The 12,204-nt window shown below is 36.6% G+C and overlaps 1 protein-coding gene across 4 annotated transcripts in view; it reads left to right on the top strand.

Moving 5' to 3' along the window:
- LOC137392951 (vacuolar protein sorting-associated protein 11 homolog) overlaps positions 1-12,204 on the top strand; it is an 88,841-nt gene that overhangs the window by 15,891 nt on the left and 60,746 nt on the right. For all 4 annotated transcript variants that reach the window (XM_068079316.1, XM_068079315.1, XM_068079314.1 and 1 more), the window contains 3 exons: positions 4,234-4,405; positions 5,580-5,669; positions 9,000-9,112. In XM_068079316.1, the coding sequence (XP_067935417.1) occupies positions 4,234-4,405; positions 5,580-5,669; positions 9,000-9,112 (375 nt within the window). The remainder of the gene's footprint in view (positions 1-4,233; positions 4,406-5,579; positions 5,670-8,999; positions 9,113-12,204) is intronic.

Raw genomic sequence — 12,204 nt, 5'->3', positions numbered from 1 at the left:
CTTGCGGTATGCACACAACCTTTGTAACAACATCCGTTGTAATGGACCTCACTCTCAGGCCGTGGTAAATTAGATCGGACTAGCATCGCTTGATGCTTTCCAGCTCCATGGCGTTAGAGCTGGTGGTATCCGTTGACTGCAAAGTAAAAAAGTTACGACCAACAATCACTTTCACATTATTTGAATGAATTATTTAGCTAGATCAGCAACTTCATGTTTATATTTCTTCATGTTTATTTATTTATGTTTATACTAAAAAATTTCGGTTTTTGTCAGACTGTGAAGTAAAACTGTCAAAGTTTCACCTTGACAAGATGGCTGCTGACTATTAAACCGCAGCTCTGATCCAACATAGTTTAGGCCCTGTATAGTGCGCAATGCCCCGGACTATCACATCTACTGTCACCTGCCAAATCAAGCTCCCAATCGATTGCTGCCATCAATCCCTTGTTATGCAGGATGTACTGCTCAGCAATACACTGTTAAATATTGTAAACTTCATTATACAAGATTAATTTGTATCATTATCATTAGTCTAAGAATGTAGAATCCTCTTCCCCCTTTTTGTGTTATATTATGATGAAGAATCAGAATTTCAAATTATAATATATTTCGCTTGAAGGATGACATATTTTCATTTCAAGAAAAAATTTGTTTCTAAATTTCGTTATTTAATTAGTGTGCCTAGCTTTTACTCACATTTTCCAAGTTTATGGGTAAATATTAACACTCACACCATGTACGTATTCTCTTTGTTGGTAGAGGCAAACGCTATGGCTTGGTATCGCGATGTTCAGGAGCGACAGAAAACGGAGGGTCTGCGTAAGGCATCCGCTAGAAAAGAGTGATACAGCTGCCAGCAGGGGGTTGATGACGTGAGCTCTGTTCACCCTGGCAGTTGTTTCCCAAGTGTGCGATTGGTGACAGGAGGCACATGTAACCTTGAACTCTACCCATCTGCCTTCTCGCACCATCGTGAATGAGCAGGGGAGGGCGCAGGCGTGACAGTGAAATAGTCACTGGAGTGCTGTCACACTTACTATTATTTTCTCCACTTTGAAGGAGGATTCGGGTCTGAAATCACAACACAATAGTTGACTTGCAATAAGATTTGTACAACATCATTTCCTGTTATTATTTCATATTTGCTTGATCAGAAAAAGAATAAATTTATAGCCATGCAATCATGACACAGATTTTACAAAACCTTATCAGAATCCATGATATTGTAAACATAAAATTATGAGTAAATAACTCTATGGATATTCTTTATATTTTGTCAAGTTTGGTTAAGTTCAGCTCTATCTTACATGTAATTGGAGAGTGTTTGACGCTGGCCAACATAGCGCTCAAACTCTTCCCAGTCTTCAGTGGTTGGCACAAACTCTTCATCATCTAACACTAATAATAATCATCTAATAATACTAATATGCTATTAACGATGATACCAGAAAATGACAATAACTATTTTATATAACATATCTATAAGTGAGTGGGGCTAAGAAATTTGGCGAAATTAATCGTGAAACTTATAACATTATTTTATCAATTATAGATTACTATATTATGTTTTACAGATAGATATGCAGTATGAATTAGTTTTGTTATTATAATAAGAATAATACACGTAATTAAAAAGATAAAATACTAATAATATCATTTTACGATTAAATGACATTAATGTTGTAATATTAAATAGAGATTAATACAGTAGTATTCGGAGAATACTAGAAAATAACCTGAGTTACTACTACTAATACAAGTAGTTCATAAAATAAATTACTCACGTGCTTTGGTGGTATGTGGAGTATGCAAACAAGTTAGAAAACATGTCGTCTTTGAAATGGTGAAAACAAAGTTAAGAGTAAGCAGGCGAATAAATAAAGTTTGTCACATCTAGCTTCACCCAGTTGCTCCACGCCCGGTGAAGGTCTGGTCTTTTTTCTGCTCTTGGCTAAGAAAAAAGGTGCTTCTCAGCTTGCCAGCTGCACAAACACGATGTAGCGCGTTAGATATTATGACGAATTGAAATTAACAAGTTTAATACGAGAAAGCGTATCTGTTATTTGCGATAGATCAAACTTGAACTGAAACTAACATTATCTGATCATGTGACTTACAATTCCCGCCATATGGCGCGAACAACTTCTACAGCATTTTTCGACCATCATAGCGGACCAAAAGGCTCATCATTTTTATCAGAGGATGATATGCAATCGTTCAAGCTAAGTTTAAAAAATTAAACATATTTTTATGCTATGTTTTGAGATATCAGAGCTCAAAGTTGCAGCATTACGATGCCGATAAAATAGACGCGTAAGAACAGTAGACATGGTTTTTATTGCAAGCGTGAAGTATATTTGTGAAAATAGTTTGACGAATAAGGATGCATGAAAGTGTAAACATAAACCATCTCCCACACATACGTCACATTTTAGCCGTTTTGGAAAACGAATCCAAACTAGGGCAGTCTCGTGTCGCTGCGATTTTCTGTTCGTTTTTGAGCTTTTAAGAGCTTTTAATCACATTCCCACATATTTGGCACCTACTACACAACAGAGTAAGACATGTCGAATCTTTTGATACCAAATAACTGTAATGTGAATTTTGTTGCAAGTCAACCTTTAATGAAAAATTAATATTTACATATATTCTATACACTTTTGTAAAGAACTTGTTTATATGTTTAATGTTAATGGTAATACACATTAGTTATGCAATTTTTTAAAATGGCATCACATCACTGCTAATCACATCACTGCTAATCACATCACTGCTAATCACATCACTGCTAATCACATCACTGCTAATCACATCACTGCTAATCACATCACTGCTAATCACATCACTGCTAATCACATCACTGCTAATCACATCACTGCTAATCACATCACTGCTAATCACATCAGTGCTAATCACATCACTGCTAATCACATCACTGCTAATCACATCACTGCTAATCACATCACTGCTAATCTAGATGCTTTAATATTGAGAGTAGCTTAGATAAAGGAAACATCTTAAAGAAGGTATCCATTGTGTAACTCATCAAGTGTTTAGCATGAGATGATACGACTAATTAGTATTATCATTCACTCCATTTGTCTCTTTTTGTGTGTCCTTGACATTTCAACTATTTACACTGTTGTGTATTTGTGGTTGAGCCGCATCGGGAGCGAGTAAAAAATATCATTAAGAATTGAGAAAAATAATTTGATCAAAGATTGACTTGCAACAAAATTTACATTACAGTGATTTAGTATCAAAAGGTACAACACAACAGAGTAAAACATGGTTATATAAATAACCATGTTTACCGCAACAGAGTAAAACTGTAATGTAAATTTTGTTGGAAGTCAACCATTAAAGGTTGGCTTCCAACAAAATTCACACTAAAGTTATTTGGTATCAAAAGATTCACCATGTTTTACTCTGTTGTGTTGTAGGTGCAAAATATGTGGGAATGTGATTACGAGCTCTTAAAAGCTAAAAAATGAACAATTAATCGCAGCCACACGAGACCGCCGTAGTTTGGATTCGCTTTCCAAAACGGCTCAAATGGGACGTAGTTGTTACAGGATGGTTTCTGTTTACACTTTCATGCAACCTCATTCATCGAAATATTTTCACAAATATACTTCACACATTCAATAAAACCCTGTCTATTGTTCTTTCGCGTCTATTTTATCGTCATTGTAATGCCGTCACTTTTGGCACTGATATCTTATAACTTACCGTAAAAATTTGTGAAACTTTTGAACCTTAGCTCGAAAGAGTACATATCATTGTCTGATAATCATGACAAGCCTGTTGGTCGCTTTTGATAATCGAAAAGAGCTGCAAAAATTATTTGCGAATTATTGGGTCACATGATCAGATTATGATTTGACAATTAGATAATGCCGAAACAAAACTGTAAAGTAGCGAGCGTCTATATTTTATACGGGGTCTTCGGTAAAACCCGAAGTGTTTGTCATAAACTAGTGCTACGATAAGTTTTATATTGAGCTTTTTATTGGCCTTTCAATTCACGTGAGAACATCACGTGACAAGACGAAAACCAAACTGTAATGGCTATGTCAGAGAAATAAACAGATTCCAATCTAAGGCCGGCTTTTCGTTTTTGAGCTTTTAAGAACTTGTAATCACATTTTTACAACCAAATTTTGTTGCAAGTCAACCTTTAAGGTTTTCAAGGGTTCAAAAGCTTTACCAGTTACATCATCATTGCAGACAGTCCAAGTTCTGTTCGATATACAATCCAAGGGATGGTGAAAATAAAGGCGGCTCTACAGAAGTTACAGGACTGGCATTGCGGGTGGTGCAAAAGTCGCAGCTACTTTTTTTGGTCACCAGGAACTCTCTCCTAGCCTACGAAATTTTTCACAAAGACAAGAATTCACTGGTCAATTTGTTATGTTGTTTTCCTTACTTTTGCATTACCTTGCCTTTTGTTACATCGCACTAAACTCTATAATACTGTTGATGTTAATCGCTGAAGTTAATCGCTGAAGTTAATCTTTGAGGTTAATTGCTGATGTTAATCGCTGATGTTAATCATTCATGTTAATCGCTGAAGTTAATAGCTGATGTTAATCGCTGATGTTAATCGATGATGGTAAACGCTGAGTTTAATCGTTGATATTAATCGCTGAGATTAATCGCTGATGGTAATTGCTGATGTTAATCGCTGAGGTTAATCGTTGATATTAATTGATGATGTTACTCGATAATGTTAATTGCTGAGGTTAGTCACTGATGTTAATTGCCGGTGTTAATCACTGATGTTAATTGCTGATGTTAATCGCTGGTGTTACTCGATGATGTTAATCGCTGAGGCTAATCATTGATATTAATCGCCGATGTTAATTGCTGGTGTTAATTGCTAATGTTAATCGCTGATGTTAATTGATGATGTTAGTCGCCGATGTTAATCGCTGAGATTAATCGATGATATTAATCGCTGATGTTAATCGCTGATGTTAATCACTGATATTAATCGCTGATATTAATCGCTGATGTTAATCGCTGATGTTAATCGCTGAGGTTAATCGCTGAAATTAATTAATGATGTTAGTCGCTGATGTTAACTGCTAATGTTAATCGGCGATATTAATCGCTGATGCTAATCGCTGATGTTAATTGGCTATCTCAGGTATTTTACTCGACCCTTAAATTTGATGCTACTGAAATTAATGCCCTATGCATCTCTTTAGGTTGACTAGCGGATTAGAAAATACTTAATAAATTTCCAACCAGGAAATCATCTTTTTCAAAATGAAATATTTTTTGCTCCGAAAGAAAGTGAACAGCTGGTGAATACTTCAACGCATGTACATGTATGAAATAATTTAGTTCACAAAAATACATGAACTCGTGTCAAGGCACGCAAGTGCTAGCTGCAACACACCACTACTCTAAGCATTTTACTAAGAATTTCAACACTGCTTGCAGCTGTCTGATCTTCACACTTCCACATAGGTTGTTGTTTACTGCATCACTGCTATATACTAGTATATTAGTGTGTATGCTAGTGCTTGATTGGTTGTTGCCGTTGACCCTGATCTGACTCTGAGCAGATACTGAATGAAAACTATGGATGTGCTCCGAGGTGTTCCACTCTTGCCGATGACCTACTTCAAAATCAATTCCTTGTTGGGAGAAGCGATGTAAGTTGCAAACATGTGGACTATTATGGTTTTAAGAGCTGATGATGTGTGTATATATACATGAATACACATATATTTATATATATATATATATATATATACATGTATACATGTATATATACATGTATATACACACATCATCACCTTTACAGTCAAACATGGATAACTCCAACTTCACTAGACCGAGCGAAAGTGTTTGAGTTATCAGAGCGTTCAAGTTATCAGAGCACTGTCACAAGTGCATGTATTCACCAGTAGATACATGTACATATATAAACTATATATAACTAGAAAGCATAGATTGCTTGTTGCAAGTTAGAGGTCCTCTCATTTGTTTGTTTGTCATTTTAGGTGATGCGATTGCCAGGATGTTTTCAGATTAAAATTAGCAAAACTTGAAACGCTCAAAAAAAGACATACATGTGTATTTTTTCTGAGCGTTTTAATTGAGATCAATTTTACCCGATTTTAATCTTAAAACATCCTGGCAGTCACATCACCTAAAACTACAAACAAATCTCAGCTGATGTAGGATCTATGGTGTGTAGTAGCAGATTTAGATTTTTATAGTGTCACCTTCTTCATTATCATCAGCAGTTGAAGTAGCATCTGTGTGATCAAATTTGTTGTGACCAAGCTGATGGTGAAAACAGTTGGCAATAGTTTTTTCGTGACACATTTCCATGTGCACCCATCGTATTGCTTGTAAGACATTGATAGATTCATCTGGCTTTTTTTATGAGTGTCAATGTAATCAATGGTGAATTGCAAAACTTGCTGACGATAGTAAGACTTGAAATTTCAAATAATTCTTTGTTCCACAGGTTGCAGCACGTTTGTAGTATTGAGTGGTGTGAATAGAAGCCTGATCGATGTATGCCTATTCATAGTTGGGTGTGCTGGACAGTTGTCAATGATGAGCACTTTTTTGTTTTTTTTTCTGGTCATCCGGCGATCCAAATCTCTTACCCATGTTTGAAAGATGATGTCACTCATCATCCAAGTTTTTTGTTGTGGTAATACTGACATTGAAAGTTATTAACATTTTTTAAACAGCAAAGTTTTCCGAACTTTCCTATTACGATAGGAACTTCCTCGTCGGTGCCCGACATATTAGCACAAAGTGTCACAGTCAGTCTTTTTTTGACAACTTCCCTCCACTACACTTCTCCCCTTCAAAGTGCAACGTGTTGTTGACCATGAGCTTATAAAACCACCAGGTTTCGTCCATATTGAATATGTCATCATAACTGTACGTTTGGAGTAATGGAGTTAGCACTTCCTCCTTCACTTTTTCACTTCTCCAACATTAACTGCAGCTGACTCTCCAGCAACTCTCTGACCGCCAATAGCATGCCTTTTTTCCACCTGCTGATCCCACCACGAAAAACAGTAGTATCGTTTCCTAAATCCTGTAGAAACTTGTTAGCCTTCTTCTACAAAATTGGCCCGTCGATAGGTACGCCGCTTTCACCGTGCACTTGTCTAAACCAAGTCAATAACACATCATCCAAATTATCGTGCAGCGTTGAATGATCTCTTTGCCTTGATGAACTTTGGTCACATAGTGATGTCATCTTTTCTTTCTGTTTAATCTGTGTCGACACTGTACCTTTTGGATGATTTTCTGTTTTTGATAGCTGATAGCTTTTGTCTTGCTTCAATTTCCTTGATTACTTGAAGCTTATCCGAAGGTTTCCATGCTTTCCCTTGCTTTCATGAGGGTCTGGTGTAGTGGATGCTGGGCTACGAATCTATTTCTGACATTTTATCCTTATATATCCGCATATAATCTTACAATATGTATTTTGCATGTTGTGTCGATCTTTATTATACTTTTATCGCTAATACTTTTTAATGTTTATAGTTTGGCTGTAACTAAGCCAACGTGTTAGCGACCCTATAAATCTTTTTTATACGGATTCCTACACGGTTCCTTTATACAGTATGGGGGAAAATAACTGTACGTTATATACGTATATATGGAGAGCTATATGTACACTATATGTACAGATTATATACGTATATATGGAGAGCTATATGTACACTATATGTGCAGATTAGATTTAGTAAAACATATTTTACTAAAATTTATTGGCACCACAATTGATTTCTCTCTTGCGCAATATTCATGCACCAGAAAGGGACCAAATTTTTATGGTTGAGGTTTGATGGACTAATCGTTCACACGCATAGTTGGTCCATGTAATATGCTTTGTTTGCCCAGGCCACTTGCTTTATGCCTACACTGTGATATTAACTTGCTTGTTTTGGATAGAGAGCATAACTCCGCTTAGCCAATTGTAATCGATTACATATACATGTAAATAACATATATGTGATCATATGTAATATATATGTAATATGATATCACACATTTTTAATAGCAATATTGAATATCTTTAATATTGCTATTAAATACATTTAGAAACATTATTAAGTTTTAATTTAATATGTTTAATATTGTATAAATTTAATATTTATATTTAGTATATGCATAGCTCTGGCTTCCCACACAGGTGAAATTGCTGTCTGTAGCAAGTAATTATTATAGAAATGTCTACATATCGACATACCTTATTACTGTCTCTGCTCACCTCATTGCTAAGAACGGCATACGCTGTAAGGTTTGGCTAGAATTGGTTCAATTATTTGCTTTTGAAACAACATTGAAGTTTCCGATTTTCACATGTCCTAGAGTTATGATATGCCTAGGAAATTCAACCTTACAAGGTATTTATCAATTTGAATGCAGTAAAGGTGTTTATGAAGCATTTGTTATACCAAAAACATTGATCAGCGGTAAAGAATATTATGATTTTGTAACAAACACTATAATAATGAATATTAATAATGGGTACTATATACACATGTATATATGTAGTACTATATACATAAAAAAGTACAATACATATATGTTACCCATCACTAGTGCTAACCAAAATGGGGTGATAATGTAGTGATGACTGCTTAAGCTGGGGTCTTCTACCGGAGACCTGAGAGTTTAACCCTCATCTCAAGATCTTAGCCTTTCCCAATAACACACTTTTCTGCCACTGGCTTGTGGTAATTGTTGTTAATATCGGGGCTACATTTGATGTGTAACTGTTATTGCATCTAGTGCCCAATGACTAATAGAATTAAAGTCGTTTTTTGATTTCAGCGATTTTCAAACTTCTCTCTGGGTGGGAGATAGTTCTCTACTTTTTCCTTTTCCCTGCTGGCTATATAGCAGTCAATTAGCGCTGCTATGTCTATTATAGTAGGAGTCTTGTTCTCCTTTTTAAACCTACATAACCATTCCCTGGAGCTGTGAAATGAATATTTCAGGGTGTTTATTACATTCAACCTGAGGGAAGGGGAGGTACAGCTGCCTTGGAAGGAGAAAAGTATCAAGTGCATTGGTACAGAGGCTATCTTGTGACTGTTGCCAGGAGCAACATGTGAGTGCGCAAAGTTTCTGTATTCTCTTGTAGCAGAGTGGGTGAGATAAGAGTCAGTAGATTGGCTGTGTTAATAGTCAGTAGAGTAGGTATGGTAAGGGTCAGTAGAGTAGTTATGGTAAGAGTCAGTAGAGTAGGTATGGTAATAGTCAGTAGAGTAAATATGGTAAGAGTCAGTAGAGTAGGTATGGTAAGAGTCAGTAGAGTAGGTATGGTAAGAGTTAGTAGAGTAGGTATGGCAAGAGTTAGTAGAGTAGGTATGGTAAGAGTCAGTAGAGTAGGTATGGTAAGAGTCAGTAGAGTAGGTATGGCAAGAGTTAGTAGAGTAGGTATGGTAGGAGTTAGTAGAGTAGGTATGGTAAGAGTCAGTAGAGTAAGTATGGTAAGAGTCAGTAGAGTAGGTATGGCAAGAGTTAGTAGAGTAGGTATGGTAGGAGTTAGTAGAGTAGGTATGGTAAGAGTCAGTAGAGTAAGTATGGTAAGAGTCAGTAGAGTAAGTATGGTAAGAGTTAGTAGAGTAGGTATGGTAAGAGTCAGTAGAGTAGGTATGGTAAGAATTAGTAGAGTGAGTATGGTAAGAGTTAGTAGAGTAGGTATGGTAAGAGTTAGTAGAGTAGGTATGGTAAGAGTCAGTAGAGTAAGTATGGTAAGAGTTAGTAGAGTAGGTATGGTAAGAGTCAGTAGAGTAGGTATGGCAAGAGTTGGTAGACTAGGTATGGTAAGAGTTAGTAGAGTAGGTATGGTAAGAGTTAGTAGAGTGAGTATGGTAAGAGTTGGTAGAGTAGGTATGGTAAGAGTCAGTAGAGTAAGTATGGTAGAAGTTAGTAGAGTAGGTATGGTAAGAGTTAGTAGAGTAGGTATGGCAAGAGTTAGTAGAGTAGGTATGGTGAGAGTTAGTAGAGTAGGTATGGTAATAGTTAGTAGAGTAGGCATGGTAAGAGTTAGTAGAGTAAGTATGGTAAGAGTTAGTAGAGTAAGTATGGTAAGAGTTAGTAGAGTAGGTGTGGTGAGAGTTAGTAAAGTAACAATGGTAAAAGTTAGTAGAGTAGGTAGTTGATAATGGTAATAGTCAGTCGAGTAGGTATGGTAAGAGGTAGTAGAGTAGGTATGGCAAGAGTTAGTAGAGTAGGTATGGTGAGAGTTAGTAAAGTAACAATGGTAAGAGTTAGTAGAGTAGGTATGGTAATAGTCAGTAGAGTAGGTATGGTAAGAGTTAGTAGAGTAGGTATGGTAAGAGTCAGTCGAGTAGGTATGGTAAGAGTTTGTAGAGTAGGTATGGTAAAAGTCAGTCGAGTAGGTATGGTAAGAGTCAGTAGAGTAGGTATGGCAAGAGTTAGTAGAGTAGGTATGGTAGGAGTCAGTAGAGTAGGTATGGCAAGAGTTAGTAGAGTAGGTATGGTAGGAGTTAGTAGAGTAGGTATGGTAAGAGTCAGTAGAGTAGGTATGGCAAGAGTTAGTAGAGTAGGTATGGTAGGAGTTAGTAGAGTAGGTATGGTAAGAGTCAGTAGAGTAAGTATGGTAAGAGTCAGTAGAGTAGGTATGGCAAGAGTTAGTAGAGTAGGTATGGTAGGAGTTAGTAGAGTAGGTATGGTAAGAGTCAGTAGAGTAAGTATGGTAAGAGTCAGGCGAGTAAGTATGGTAAAAGTTACTAGAGTAGGTATGGTAAGAGTCAGTAGAGTAAGTATGGTAAGAGTTAGTAGAGTAGTTATGGTAAGAGTTAGTAGAGTAACTATGGTAAGAGTTAGTAGAGTAGGTATGGTAAGAGTTAGTAGAGTGAATATGGTAAGAGTTAGTAGAGTAGGTATGGTAAGAGTTAGTAGAGTAGGTATGGTAAGAGTCAGTAGAGTAGGTATGGCAAGAGTTGGTAGACTAGGTATGGTAAGAGTTAGTAGAGTAGGTATGGTAAGAGTTAGTAGAGTGAGTATGGTAAGAGTTAGTAGAGTAAGTATGGTAAGATTTAGTAGAGTAGGTGTGGTGAGAGTTAGTAAAGTAACAATGGTAAGAGTTAGTAGAGTAGGTAGTTGATAATGGTAATAGTCAGTCGAGTAGGTATGGTAAGAGTTAGTAGAGTAGGTATGGCAAGAGTTAGTAGAGTAGGTATGGTGAGAGTTAGTAAAGTAACAATGGTAAGAGTTAGTAGAGTAGGTATGGTAAGAGTTAGTAGAGTAGGTATGGTAAGAGTCAGTAGAGTAGGTATGGTAAGAGTCAGTAGAGTAGGTATGGTAAAAGTCAGTCGAGTAGGTATGGTAAGAGTCAGTAGAGGAGGTATGGTAAGAGTCAGTAGAGTAGGTATGGTAAGAGTCAGTAGAGTAAGTATGGTAAGAGTTAGTAGAGTAGTTATGGTAAGAGTTAGTAGAGTAACTATGGTAAGAGTTAGTAGAGTAGGTATGGTAAGAGTTAGTAGAGTAGGTATGGTAAGAGTCAGTAGAGTAGGTATGGTAAGAGTCAGTAGAGTAGGTATGGTAAAAGTCAGTCGAGTAGGTATGGTAAGAGTTAGTAGAGTAGGTATGGTAAGAGTTAGTAGAGTAGGCATGGTAAGAGTTAGTAGAGTAAGTATGGTAAGAGTTAGTAGAGTAAGTATGGTAAGAGTCAGTCGAGTAGGTATGGTAAGAGTTAGTAGAGTAGGTATGGTAAGAGTTAGTAGAGTAGGTATGGTAAGAGTCAGTAGAGTAGGTATGGTAAAAGTCAGTCGAGTAGGTATGGTAAGAGTCAGTAGAGTAGGTATGGTAAGAGTCAGTAGAGTAGGTATGGTAAGAGTCAGTAGAGTAGGTATGGTAAGAGTCAGTAGAGTAGGTATGGTAAGAGTTAGTAGAGTAGGTATGGTAAGAGTCAGTAGAGTAGGTATGGTAAGAGTCAGTAGAGTAGGTATGGTAAGAGTCAGTGGAGTAGGTATGGTAAGAGTTAGTAGAGTAGGTATGGTAAGAGTTAGTAGAGTAGGTATGGTAAAAGTCAGTCGAGTAGGTATGGTAAGAGTCAGTAGAGTAGGTATGGTAAGAGTCAGTCGAGTAGGTATGGTAAGAGTTAGTAGAGTAGGTATGGTAAGAGTTAGTAGAGTAGGCATGGTAAGAGTTAGTAGAGTAAGTATGGTAAGA

Source organism: Watersipora subatra, chromosome 4, assembly GCF_963576615.1.
Source record: "Watersipora subatra chromosome 4, tzWatSuba1.1, whole genome shotgun sequence".
Classification (NCBI taxonomy): Eukaryota; Metazoa; Bryozoa; class Gymnolaemata; order Cheilostomatida; family Watersiporidae; genus Watersipora; species Watersipora subatra.
The sequence above is the reverse complement of the archived record's forward strand: the minus strand, read 5'-3'. Positions and strand labels throughout refer to the sequence as shown.